Source organism: Psittacula echo (assembly GCF_963264785.1).
Source record: "Psittacula echo genome assembly, chromosome: 8".
In the NCBI taxonomy this organism is placed as follows: domain Eukaryota; kingdom Metazoa; phylum Chordata; class Aves; order Psittaciformes; family Psittacidae; genus Psittacula; species Psittacula echo.
Window position 1 is genome coordinate 5,612,377 of NC_137744.1, and position 13,823 is coordinate 5,626,199.

At 41.2% G+C, this 13,823-nt stretch overlaps 1 protein-coding gene across 1 annotated transcript; it reads right to left on the bottom strand.

Moving 5' to 3' along the window:
- Nucleotides 1-2,330: 2,330 nt before the first annotated feature.
- CHMP1B (charged multivesicular body protein 1B) lies at nt 2,331-13,547 on the bottom strand. The gene is made up of 8 exons (XM_080625087.1): nt 13,447-13,547; nt 10,844-10,941; nt 10,004-10,150; nt 9,256-9,324; nt 8,799-8,906; nt 7,778-7,821; nt 6,905-6,977; nt 2,331-5,857 (listed from the first exon to the last, which is right to left on the bottom strand). Exons 1-8 carry the CDS (start codon nt 13,460-13,462, stop codon nt 5,813-5,815), a joined length of 600 nt encoding a protein of 199 aa, XP_080481213.1. The 5' UTR covers nt 13,463-13,547; the 3' UTR covers nt 2,331-5,812.
- Nucleotides 13,548-13,823: the final 276 nt, after the last annotated feature.

Here is a 13,823-nt window from a genome sequence, read left to right on the forward strand (position 1 = left end):
CATCACAAAAGAACAAATGGGGTATGTAGCCTACAAGGGACTTGAACAAAAAGGGTTCTATTTGTCAAATTACTAGAGGAAAAGTTGATCTTACTGCTATGGATTTTATCCACTTCCAGGTCATATCAATTAGTTACAGCAGGCTCTCAGAGACTGGAACTAATTTACAACACTCTCAATGGGATTGCCTGCTTCTCCTATGGATTTCAAGTCTAATGTTGGGGCTTCATACTGCTATCTGGAACTGCAGAATCACCAGCAACAGAAACAAAGCTTAACAGTTCCAATATTTACCCATTTTACAGCAAGAGAAACAGAGGCCTGTAGGAAGAACAATGTGAAATATCTTTTATAAAGATTCCTGGATTATGTTAATTTAATCTTTGGGGGAAAAAAATGAAAAAGAAAGAATTCTTTAAAAATCAAACTTAGAAAACCTGAGTATCCTTAAAGGAAGTTTTAAAATGTTTTACTGTCCCCAACAGCTCATTTTGACAGAAAAGGATTGTAATAAAGAATTATGGATCAGATAGTAGGGAAATTAAATTAAGCTGATTGTCATCTTGTCAGACACACATAGTAGTTGGTACGCAACATTTATTGCTTTAGACTTTTGCAAGAAGACTGTTTCCCTCAGAGGTAACAAGTTGAGAATACCCTCGGCAACATGCACAGGTCTTAAATTAGACATATGTGATACTGAAGTAATTTTGTTCCCCCAAATCACCCTCACCTAGACAAGAGCTTGAGGGCAGCCTATCTGCTGCAAGACGGTCTGGTTCCTGCTGCTCTGCATGCTGCATGCATAGAAACCGGCACTGCTGGAAGACATTGGAAAGCTTTCCAGAAAACTGGGAAGAGCTGGGATTTCTATTTTCCATTGACTTTCTATCTTGAACTGTGTATCACAGCTGATTCAGCACTTTCTTAATAAAAAGTAGTAAGGGTCAAGCGAGAGCCTCTGAGACTCACTCACTGCATCTTCTTCCAAGTTAAAAAGGCTCAGTTGGCACTTGAAATTAGTTACAGATTGTTCGCATTGGTCTTTTCCTCTACTGAATGGTAATGAAGAGAGCTGCTTCCGATACAAGTGAGGCCACTGACCCTTCTTGGGGTTTCATTGGAAAAATATTGTTTGACAAAAAGGGAAGTCCTGGGCAGCATGCTGCCGTTAGTTCAAACCAGACCTTTGCATTAGATGAATGCTAATGCTAAAGCCAAAAGCACAATGCATGGACAGAGAATCCTGAAACCAAAGTGAATACTTCATCAAATCAAATCTCAGCATGGGCAACGCTTCTGACATTTGATATTAAAGTGCATTTCCCATCCATACACAGCATGTGTGTTCCCTTCTGTATAAAGCAGAAGTAGTATCATGGGACAAAACCAGAACAGCTAAAGAAACACAAGAGAACTTAACTAAACATTCAACAATTTCAAACGAGTTTTAAGCATGATGTTACTCGTCGTTTCACTACTTACAGATCTCACAGTCCCAAATAAATGCCTAAAGACATCGAACAAATGCTTTTCAGCACCTTTAGTGAAGGTATCTGGTGGCTGATGCAGATGAGCCCATGGCAGTGTGCTCCTGGTGTTCCAATGTGTTGTATTTCATGCAACAGAGCAGCTTTTAGGTGAGGATCAAAGCCCTGATACAGGCACATCTACAGAGACGAGATACTGCCCAAAACCATGGGTTCCACAGGAGAAACAGTTCCTTAAACCAGCTAGCGAGGACCCTCTGGAAGTCCTCTTTGCTTTAAGGATTACAATAGTAATTTGTGTAGGACCTATGCAAAAACAAAGCTTCAGGCTCCCTCTGCTGGCTCCAAAATACAGTGGATGGGGAAAAGAAAGACGGGAGAGTTTTAACTCAAACCCACATCAGCTCCTGAAAGCTTCCCACACGACCCCTTACATATGTAGGTTAAGTGCAGAAAACCCTCTTAGATTTTTAAGCATGAGAGATACACTCTGTAACAGACTAGACATAGAAAACCCAACCAATTTTAAGTAGATCATATTTTATATTGTTATACTTACTGTTGCCCCAAATCTTTCTCAATAGCACCCACACTACTTCTTACTTTCTCTCCATGAAGATTCAGATTTCTAATCATCATCGCACAGGAAAATAATGATGACATCTACTTGTTTACTCAGGGACCAAGGCGCACCAGCAAAGAGCCACATAACCCAGGCACACACCTGAAGTTGTCTGTACAATTTTATTGACCACTTGCAGTTACATTTACAAATTGTCCCTTAGAAGTAAAGCAGTTTTCAAAATGAAGTCTACCAGAGGTACAAAAATTATTCTCCTCTCTATACATGCCACCAGCTTCAGAATTTATCTCTGTACACAACTGCTAATTATATTTAACAAAATGTCACTATTTTTTTGGCTCTGAGGATCTCCACGAAGGCAACTTGATCATTTTATCCCACTGCAATTGAGAAAGTTCAAGTTGTTCTTTTCCTCCCTTCTGCTTTCATCTGAAGCTCTTCATGGCTTTTCATTCTGGAATTCCAATGAATGAAGACTAATGCTAGCACACACAACCAGCTTTGGGAACCAAGGAAAAAAACATCAAGCAAAACCATCTTTCAACATTTTACGCAATGCTTCACTGTAGATGTGTCTGCTCATGAGCACAAATACTGAAATATTATCTGGTAGTAAGGTTACATAAAAGTGCACATTATTTATTTAACATGAAATGAACTTCTACAAACACAGACAACTTACAAGAAACACAGGAGTGAGAAGCCAGGGCTGTCATAAAAGAGCCATTGTTTTGAGGAGAGCCCGAATGGAGGAATGATATGAAACTCAAACATTGCTTTAAGAGTGACTTTCAGTTTCAAGCATTTCCAAAAGACTTGAGGAAGAAAAAAAAATACACATATTCACAAAATAACTGTTAAAACTTCCTGAATGCCAACTGACACAAGTGCTTCCAAAGAGAAACGCTTTCCTCCAGGAGAGGGCAGGAGTTCTACACACAGAAGCGGCCAGCACAAAATCCTGGTGCTGCTGAAATACGCAGTGTTTCTCGAGTGAAGTCAGCAGGGCACAAATTCATTGTTTCAAAGACGTTATTTCTTCCCCCAGCCACCTAAGCCTGCCTACCTCTTTGCATCATAGTCCCGCTGGGGTAACATTAATTATGTCAGTCAAGCACTTGTCAGTCCCTTTGAAGGATACTGGAAATTTATTCTGGTACTGGAATTCGCAAGCCTGAAATGAGATCAAAACCACAGAAGAGGCTGCGTATAGCCAGTAAGATAATGAAGCTTATTTAATATGAGCCTTGCAGCAGTCTCGTCAGTCTCATCTCCTTCTATTTTTAAACTCCCCGAAGGCAAGCCCCAAGGCTCACAGCAAGGCAACATACTCTGAAAATGAACCGCATGGAAGCTCAGAATTGCTGTCTGCCTCCTCAAACAGCTTAAGAATAGCCAGGAACAGTCTAACAGCAGCATAAGCTTTAACATAAGCAGGAGCCTGACAAGCGAGCTGAAGTTGTCTAATGTTAAGCAGTGAAAAGCTCAGGACTTCATAGGACAGCTGAATCCACAAGCAACCACAAAGTGAACTGAGGTGTGGAGCTGTTATTACGCAACAGTGAGTTTCCAATCCTCTAATGAGATGAAGTAATTGAGTTAAAAAAAAGATAAATGAAATTCAGCAAGGCAAAGGCACACACACAAGCAGTTACCCAGTTGGGGGTAACCTGGTTGCATAGATACATCGCTATGGTATTGTTCTAGTGTTCAGAAGGAGCTTGGGGAAAAAAATAAAAGGAGTATATAGTCCCTTTCGTAAGATGCTTTTTAATAATTTGAAAGGATTTTACCAAGATTACAGCTGTGAGCACAGCATTTTTAAACACCTTCCAATTTCTCCTATTTATAAGAGAAACATTCAAGGCATTGAAAAGAAAGCTGCATTGAAAGGAAACGTAAACAAGTGAAAGGACCACATTTGAAACAAATAGTTTTAGTTTAGGCTGCCAGTGTGAGAGAGAATTCCACAGCATTTTAGGCTGTTTTGGCTATCTTGGTTTCCTAATCTTTTTACAGTAGCCTTGAATACTTCAGCATGTAACATCCCGCTAAACCTTCAGAGTGATTCAACAAACACAGTCAAAACAGTTTGAAACTGTTCTGAAATGTTTCACCATTTTTGCACATTTTCACTGAAAAAATCCTGCTTGACTAAAAAAAGCAAAGTATGGGTTTTTTTCTTAAATACTTCCCAATACTGGGAATTCCAAGCTATCCTGAACACCAGCAAATTCAGACCTAATTCCAAGTCTAGTGCTTCACACCTTCCCTCACCCCTACAAAGATAAAACAAAAAAGTAAGCCTCAAAAGTCAGAAAGGGAATTTTAGCATCACTGTTTATCACAACATATCTCTCAGCTACAGATTTCCACAACCATTTACTCACAACTGCAGCATGTGTTGGAAGCTACTGAAAGAAGCCAGTAGATTCTCTTAACTGTGCAGAAATACATAGGTATCGCTAAAACAAACTAGCCTCTCCATATAACCACAATACTATAAATGATGTTATTTTATCTGCAGAGAGCAACATTGTACCTCAAAAACTGAGGTATAATAGCTGTTCTTAATGCAACCTAACCCCTTCAACTGAGCTGGCCTGTGCCACTCACCCACATCTCACCTGATACAAAGTGTAGAGGAGGAAAGGGGGTCTAAGGGTCTTCTGGTTGGAGAAGACAAGGTTGGACCCCGACTGCTGAAGGAGGACTGAAGATCTGAACCTGAGGAAGAGCACTTCTGTATTTTTCATGTATGGAAAAGCACTGAAGTATAGAATACGATCACAAGACTTGTCCTTATGTATAAGGAAGTGACAAGATTAAAAGCAAAGACAGAGTAAGGAGGAATGGAGAAAAGCAGGCTTCAGTTATTTCATATAAGGCTTCTGAGCTCAAATCTATAAAAACAGATAGCATGAGCTCCCTATTAACAGGAACTAGATGTTGATAGAAAAGAGGTGTGAGTGGCATAACTGGCTGCACCCCAGGATGCTGAGAAGAAAGCAAAATGAAGAACCTATAGCACTTGACATTATTCTACAAGCAAGCTGCAACATTCAACAGAACTGACAAAGAGTTGAAAAATATACTTTATTCTTCCTGTACTGAAGTGATGACACTGTACAAGTTCCCAATTATATGAAAACAGCTTTTATAACTAATTTTTTAACTAAACCATTAATTTCAGCACAATTACCCTAGCTTTAAATAACTAAAGACCTCAAAGTATTTGATTTAACAAGCACATTTTCCATTAAGTCCACACTGTCCACCTTTGCACGTTCCAGGAGTTTGGCTGTGTAAGAAAGTTAACAACAACTATCATCTGAACTGAATACATCAGTTCTCCAACCATAAACAGTTCTCATAATTAATAGAAAAGAAAAAAAAAAATCACTTCATAATTTAGAATACTTATCAATGACACCCTGCTTTTCCTTTAGCTAAAATGTACCAACATTACCAGCTGGTTTAAAACATCAACTTGCTTTTGTGAAAAAAGCTTGCAAAAATATATCAACTTCAAAATGTACAGGAAAGGACATTACAGAGCTGATATATTTGGGTTACTTAATGAATTTTAGAAACAGCAGCAAGCTAGGAGTGAAGAACCTTATATTACAAGTATTCAAATACCTAAGCCATACTGTATACACCTCTCTTGTGTAGTGAAGGAACAGCTACAGAAAGGGTGTTTTGAAAGCATGTACAAAGAACTGCAGCTTTGTTTGACTTAAACTTGATCACGTAGGCGGGCCAGTCTCTGTGACAGCTCATCCTGCAGAATTGTAAAACACAAAGAAACCAGCTATCAGTAACATGAAAATTCAGTTTTGCAACGTTCTGCAGTGGTCAAGCAATCTCGTGTCCGGATGATAGGAAATTCCCTAACACACAAGACTTAAAGATTTGCTTAAGACCTCAAGAACGACTGTACCCAGTGAGACCAGAGGTCCATACCTTATCTTCAGTGGTAGACACCTAGGAAGGAGTTTCAGAACACCGCAAGCAGAGATAGGGTTGGGTTTGTTTGTGGTTTTTATATGTATCATCTTTGCAAGTGCAAATCAGCTCTTACAGAATGCCTCCTTATTTGGATGTAGCCTTGGCTGACCAAGGCTGGTATGCAACTGAACTGCTACAGCGTGACAGCAGAAGGTCTAACTGTTTTAGAGGGCCTAGTACAAGGTAAAACTGAACCTTTCATAGAACCTGGGATCCCTGGGGCTTCCCAAAGTTGAGTCAGTTAAGATGAAGTTCCCTAAAACCTTTTACCACGAAGGATGATAGAAATAAACTTTTCTCTTTTCATTCCCTCAAATGTGTTCCTCTAGAATGGGAAAGGCAACTCACCAAAAGATCCATGCAACCTTGACATCAGGATCTGCTCATGCACAAGAAATTCTAACCTCTCATCTACAGCAAATGTGGAATCTTTGCCACTAGTCTCTGATGACCTTCCATGTGTTAAAGGGAAAAAACCCCAAACTCCTCATGTATCCTATGGGAGACGGCTGGATTCCTTAACTTTGGAGTAGGTAGGACACAGTCAACCATTTGGAACTCTCTGAAATAACCATTCAAAAATAAACCTGGAACATCTAAACTTTCTGGATTTACAAAGCAGTTGTATACTTTGTTAATGTTAAAGTTGCATTGTCAAAGTTATTTTAATTGCAAGACTATTTTAACTACATGCTATTTCTTTGGGACAGCTGAAATCTAATTACACTTCAGCAAGCCTGTTTTGACTGAGTGAAGCATTAAATCTCACAATACCACATTTCTCCAGAAAATACTGATTCCAATGGAATCAAATGTTTACCTGTTCTGCTGAGGCAACGCTTGTACCAACAGACCCTGTCTGTCCTTGAGGTAGTTCCATGTTCAGATCAAGACTAATATGAGAAAACAAAACAAAGAACCCAAGTCAGGCATACATGGCTACACGAAGAAGCACAGTAATTGACAAGGAGAGGAATACTGAGAAAGCATGAGGCCACCCACATCCCATGAATGCTGTACTCCAGCTACACAACTTCATCAATAAATTTGACTCATTGCAAAGAAAAGTCATAAATTATAACTAGAAATAGCTCAATTAATTCTGCTCAATCAGGACTGAGCAAGTTAGCTGTTTAACAGACGTGTATCAGACAAGGCATACTTATGAATGACAAAATATGCTCAAGCCAATACTGACAGTTTTAACCTCTGTGTCATCAAGAAGGCAAGTAAAAGTCTTTGAGATATTTCAGTATAACCCTAAAGGCTTAAATATGTCATGACAACCTGTTTTGCAACATTTGGCTTATGAGAGCAGAACTACAGGAAGTTTTGATGTGGTAACGGGGGGAAAAAAAGAGAAAATTGTGGAGAAACATGGCAAGGATTGCTAACGCCAATCCAAGTAAATAATGAAATGCTATCATGACATGACAAGTGACATATGATTTTTAGGCTTTTCCACAATCACCCCTGCATCCTGACACTCACAGCAGCTCTGAGTGAGAACAGAATGAAATACCAGCAACTAAACTATTACAAGAATTATATCCAGAGATGAAAGAAAAACAGTGATTCTTCTTCTCTTCCAAGAGACAGAACCATATAAAACAAGGGTATCTGACCTTGAAGTTAACCAGGAAGGATTGCTGGATACAAGATTTAATCAAGCAATAGTCAAAATTTTACCTACCCTGCTTCATCTGCCATTTCCTGTAGAAGCATATCCACTTGGTTCTAGAGCAAAGAAGAAAAAGCTGATTGTTGCATATTGTAGCTTATGACAACCTCTTCTGTTGAATTTTGAGAGAATGGGGATTACTTTAACAAAACTGATTTAAAGGTAAGTGCCTTTTACAGAACACCAGAAGGGCCTGTATGAACTCAAAAATAATGGGTAGAGGTGCTCAGCCTGTTAAAATCCCATTTATTGAGCTCTAGCTTCCAAAACAATGAGCTCTAGCTTTCAAAGAATTAAACTTACCCATAAAACCCCTCAAACTTATACTTGAATATTGCAAGTGTGGATTATTAGCTACTAAAACACTGCTTTGCAGAACATGGAAAAAAGCTCATCTCCAATAGATCTGGTTTACTGGATTTGGGTTTAGGTTTAATTTACTGACAAAGCACTATCTCCAGTAAATTTCTCTCTCTGTCAAAACTTCTTTGAGAATAGCACATTTAGTTTCTTGTGGAACAGCACAAGGCAACAGCTGCTAGGAATTCTTAACTATGTCAAGCATTATTTAAAGATTTATTTTAGTAAACACACTCCCACAAATTCAAAGTATGTAATTAACAACCTCTGCATTGCATATACCACCACTAATCTGGTGGTGACTAATGTCATGTCATTAGTATCAGTGAGTTAGAACTATTTATTTTCTCACAGCATATTCTGTTTTGATAATTAATGCTCCAGTGCCTTCTGGTTCAGAACTCTGCTTATTTAGTAGGAAGGTTAAAGTTTTCAAGATATAATATAAAATAAAGCCTGCTATAAGAGTGAAATAGACCAAAATACATGTACGTGATCCTCTCTCCTTGTGACAATAATGTGCAATATTCTTAGTCACAAAAAAAGCACAAAGCAAAAGTGAAAAGGCTCCAGCTGCTGCTATGTCTCGAAGTAGATAAAAAGGGGAGAATCACATTTCCATACATTTAGACACAAAATTTAAAATCACCTTAAAAAAAAAAAAAATTCTTACTTGTGGCGTTGTTAGTGTAGTAGTGTTGCTCATTGTGTCTTCCATCTGTTGTGTCTGAACATCTAGTGTTTCAAATTGATGCTCAAATTTATCCATTAGTGCAGATATCTATAAAAAACATCAAATCAATGTTCTGCAGGTAACAAAAGAGAAATATCTCTCAACTGGTAAAAAGAGAACCTCAGTAAAAGGGCAGGCAGCTTTTGGAGATCAGAAGCTTGTCCCCCTCCCCACCTCAAGTGTGAAGTTGATCTAACGCTGCAGTTCAAGGAGGTTGGTCAGGGCCCTGTTTGGCCAAGTTCTGAGCATCTCCATTTAGGAAGACTTCACAACTTATTCTAGGATATACCTCACTGCAAAACCTTTTCCCTTGAGTGGAAATTCCCCTTTTTAAAACTTGTGTCTGTTGTCCTTTCTGCTTTTGACATGCAGCTCCAAGAAAAGTCAGTCTATTTACCTTTTCCAAGTTCATGCTCTTCAGTGTGGCATCCATAGACTTAACTACTCCTGCCATTGACTTTGTTACCTGAAATGAGGTAAAGGAAAATATTACAATGAAAGAAAAATGAGCAGTTTCTTACCAAGCTCTTTTATCTCCAGCCACAGACTTTCTACAGTACCAAGTAGTAGGGCACCCACTATTGCCATCTAGAATGCCACTTTTTTACAGCTCGTAAATTTAAAATTCTATAAATTAACTCAACCACTTGAAATATGCATTCTCGCTGAAACTCAATAAAAAATTAGGTGTCTATGGCATTAACTTGTTGTTAGGTCTCAAAACCTATCAACGTTAAGGGACATATTTGGTATACAGATCACAGAATAAATTCTCTGGCTAAAGAGCAGTACAGCCGTTTACCATAAAAACTACTTGAGCTAAAAACAACTGCTGGTGTCACAAGTCCTACAACATGTCTTCATGTATTTGGAGGCGGAGCCATATCTTTGCAAAATAATCAGAAGTGTAACCAGTAAAACACACTGTCTCCTTACTAACAGCTAACAAAAGTTACTAGCTACAAAACATAGTGGATAGGAATCTATTCCTAAAGAGCAGCTGCCAGGGTGATTCCTGTAGCTGACTTACTACTGACTACATCTGAAACCAAAACTGAAACTTCTCAACTCATTACAGACAGAATTAAGTCACTTCTAAGATCAGAGGTCTCATCCTTGCAATAGATTTCTGAAAACAGACTTACCTTGCCCATTGTCACTGCAGTCTGAACTCTTGCTGCTACAGCATCTACCCTGGCACTCATGCGCAAGAAATTGATGGCTTGATTCTTCTGTCGGATTGCATTCTCTGCGTGTATCCGTGCGACTTCCATGTTACCCTTCTGAATTGCCTGAAAAAAACAAAAAGCATTTTAACCTTCCCTGCCCCTGTAAGCATGATTTCTGAGTACCATATCAGTTTTGAAATAAGCATCAATTCATCACAGTGTCTTTTCTACTAAAAGAGAAAGTAACCCCCTCCTTCCTCCCCATAAGTTCTCAAACTTTCCAAGAAGTGAACTCCTAACTTCTTTTCAAGGATGCTACCTGACATGCACTTCAAGTAGGAGGCTTTACAGAGCTACAGAAACATGATTTTCTCATTCCTAAGAACATTTTCAGTATCAAGACCCAAAGACATATGCAGTTGGCACAGTGGTACCTTATGGACAAAAATTGTAAAAAAAAAATGTAGCCTCTCTCTTTACTACTTCCAAGGACTCAAAAACTATTTTGAGTTCCTCTTCATAAACCCTTTCAGTACAAGATAATATAAATATACAATAAAATATTTTTAACTTTGAGAACAACAGTCTCTAACAAAATACATAAAACAATCTTCTCAGGAAGAAAATGACACAAGCTGTGCAAAAGGACACACAAGAATGTATCCTCGCATTTCTTAAGTATGGGAAGATTAATAATCATTTATTTTAAATCACAAACATTTACCAAGGTATTATTGGCGTGTGTGCCAAGAAAATGGTAAAACCTGCCATAATCTGTAAACAGATCTAAAGAGTTGTTTCAGACTCACTGCTTACCTTTTTAATTTTAGCTTTCTCAGCCTTTTCTTCTTTGTCGCATTTTTTTGAGTTCCTGTTGAGTTCCTTTGCAGCAAACTTCAAATTAAACAGATGCTCTGCAGTGCAAGTTAAGGGTTCAAGAACAGGATCAACACTTTCATCACAGTATTTTGCTCTCCTGTTTGAGGTGCTACCAAGCCTAGTGCATGTTGTCTTTCCTTGTTAGTGATATTAAAACTTGGAAAATATTACTTAAATAAGCCCCTGAAATTCACACAGTAAGGAGACTTACCAAGCTATTTTACAATTATAATACCACTTATCATCTGGGTTCTAAAACATAAGGCCACAAAACATAAGTTCAGATCTCAAACTGGCTCCATTTAACAATCAAATCTACTTCAGACTGATAAATACAACAAACCAAACATCCCACAAGAGGAACTTACAGTCTTGCTCTGCCAGTTACTTTCACTCACACACCCGGAGTCCTGGACTCTCAGATATGAAATTGCAGTTCACTGACCTGCCTGGAACACCCCCATCTGAAAAAGCAAGCCACTGAGGAACAAGAAGATAAAAGAGCCGTGCAATAACAAACTGGAGTGGCTGCCCATGCCTGAGTACAAAGCAGGAGGAAGGGCTGCCCTTTGAAGCCACAGTATGATCTTGGGTTTAAATTGCTCATGCAGCTCCATCACAGAGCAGCTTCCCAGCCCTGGGTCATGTGAGTAATTCTGGGGACCCAGCAGCTCTGGCATCTGACTTTTGGGGAAAGAACACCAAAGCAAGAGAAACTTCTCTTTTTAAAAAGTTTGAGTCCTGCTTAATCTTAAAGGTTTACGAAAACAATAGAACAAAACTTCTTAGTGGCTTAGAATGACAGCATGAAACTGTTGCTGACAGGGAATAAATTATCTCCTGTAAAAATAATAATTAAAACACTATACCCTTGAAATGCTGCTGCTGAAAGCTTCTAAATAAGGTCAGTCTTTCTCAAACAAAGAGGAAGTACAAAGCTTTATAGGCTCCTTTCATGCCACCTTTCATATCCCAAGAGAAAGATGCAGCAAGTACCAAATGCTTACCAGCTAAGAGGAAGCACATAAAACTAAACATTATGAAGTACTTGTGGTTTCTTTAATATTTCAAGTATATAAATTACTCCAGAACTGTTTTTTCCCTTTAAAGCCCAGCCACACATCTTGGAGCTCTGACAGCAACCTGAATACATTAGGAAGTCTGCTGATGTATTTGTTACCCTATAAACATCATCAGCAGGCCACAGAAAGTAACAGCTGTGCCCATACACTGAGGATACCTGTTAAGGTAGCTGCCAGGAACATCAGAATTGCTGCTTGCATTTCAATTTCTTTGCTTTAAAACCTAAGTCTCCACCCCCTTCAGCAGCAGTGACTGTACTGCACAGAGCCACAGATTAGGTCATTTACCAAACAGGAAAACATCTTTAGGTTGTTCATTCAAGCATACTTCAGGTCAGAGTCTGGAACAACCAGGTTAAACATGACACCACCTATTTACACCGATTACACTGAAACACCATTTCAGAACAGTTTATCCGGAAATAACTTCCTCAGTTACTCACTTGGGCCATCAACCTTTGGCTTTAGCTCACCCTGTCACCTCTGCAGCTCTCCCCTCCCACCAGGAGCACACACTTGCTCCTCCCTTGAAGCATCTTTCTCAACGTGCCATAACCAAAGAGAAACTGAACTTGAACTTCCACCATTAACCATGACTCACAGTCACCTGCTCCGGCTCTCCATCAGGCCCTACCACAACAACAGCAATGCTAAGCACTTGCCAGCATACCTCAACCCCACCAGAACCTCCGTAACCTTTAAAAGCTTTTTTTTGCCCCTGCACATTAAGATAGTTTTATACAGCAAGAACGTTTACATTTACTCTCAAGGATTTTCCCTGTGTGTAACTTCATACCACCAGGAAGCACAGCAGGATTTGCTCAGCCGACAGCAGTTGCTGTCTAGGGCAGACATCTGTCCAGTCTGTATACACACACTATAGCATTCCGGTGTCCCCAGTACACAATTTGCACAACTCTGCCCTATAAATCGCTTTTCTGCCACAGGGACCGGGCTGTCGTTTGGTGCTGCCTGGGAAAGATGCCACCGCCTTCCTCTACTCGCCCCCCCGCTAATGCTTGCTGCCCCAGGCAGCGAGGGCAGTCCCCAAGTTCCGAGGCACGTCTCCAGGCAGTGTCTCACCCACCGCCCAAACCCTCCTTCTCCTCCCGGCAAGGCCCCTCTGAGGCGGGCCCAGGCCCCCACCGGGCCTCCCCGCTCCCGCACCCACCGCCCCCATGAGCGACAAGGCGCGCTTCCCCAGTCCCACCCCTCCCTGTCGCATGTCGGGGGCTCCTCCCCGGGCGGAGCTGCCTCGCACGCCACTGCCGCCTGCCCCACAGCGGGCACCGGCCCAGGCCGCGTTCCCTACGCCCTGAGGGCCGCCGGCCCCCGCAAGGAAGCGCCGTCGCCTCCGCGCCGGGGCGCCAACAGGGACTGGCCACAGCCGCGGTACGGACACCGAGGGGGCTCCGCCCCCAGCGCAGCGCACGGCCGAGACCCGCACCCCGAGGATACTCTCCATGTTGGACATGGCGGCGGGCGGCTCCACGGCGCTCCGGCGGAGGGAAGGGAAGCGGCGGGGCAGCACAGCCCCCAGTCGGTGCTGCCGCGGCTCCTGCTTCCGCCTGCCCCGCCCCGCTATGCGCAGCCGCGCCGGGCTGGGCCCGGCATGCGCCTGCGCGCGGGAACACGTGCGTGTCATGGGGAGGGGGCGCGTGCGCGTGGGCTTTAGTCCTAAAGCCATGGGATAGGATCATGGAATTCCGGGCTATGAGGATCTATGGAAGGGACCTCAAAGCTCATCCAGCTCCAACCCCCTGCCATGGGCAGGGACACCTTCCACTGGAGCAGCTTGCTCCAAGCCCCTGTGTCCAACCTGGCCTTGAACACTG

What these genes read in the sequence shown, in the direction of transcription:
- CHMP1B (XM_080625087.1), bottom strand. An exon ending in AGAAAGCTAAAATTAAAAAG is followed by an intron (nt 10,151 to 10,843) that starts GTAAGCAGTGAG and finishes TGTTTTTTTCAG; the next exon opens with GCAATTCAGAAGGGTAACAT. An exon ending in CTGCAGTGACAATGGGCAAG is followed by an intron (nt 9,325 to 10,003) that starts GTAAGTCTGTTT and finishes ACCTCATTTCAG; the next exon opens with GTAACAAAGTCAATGGCAGG.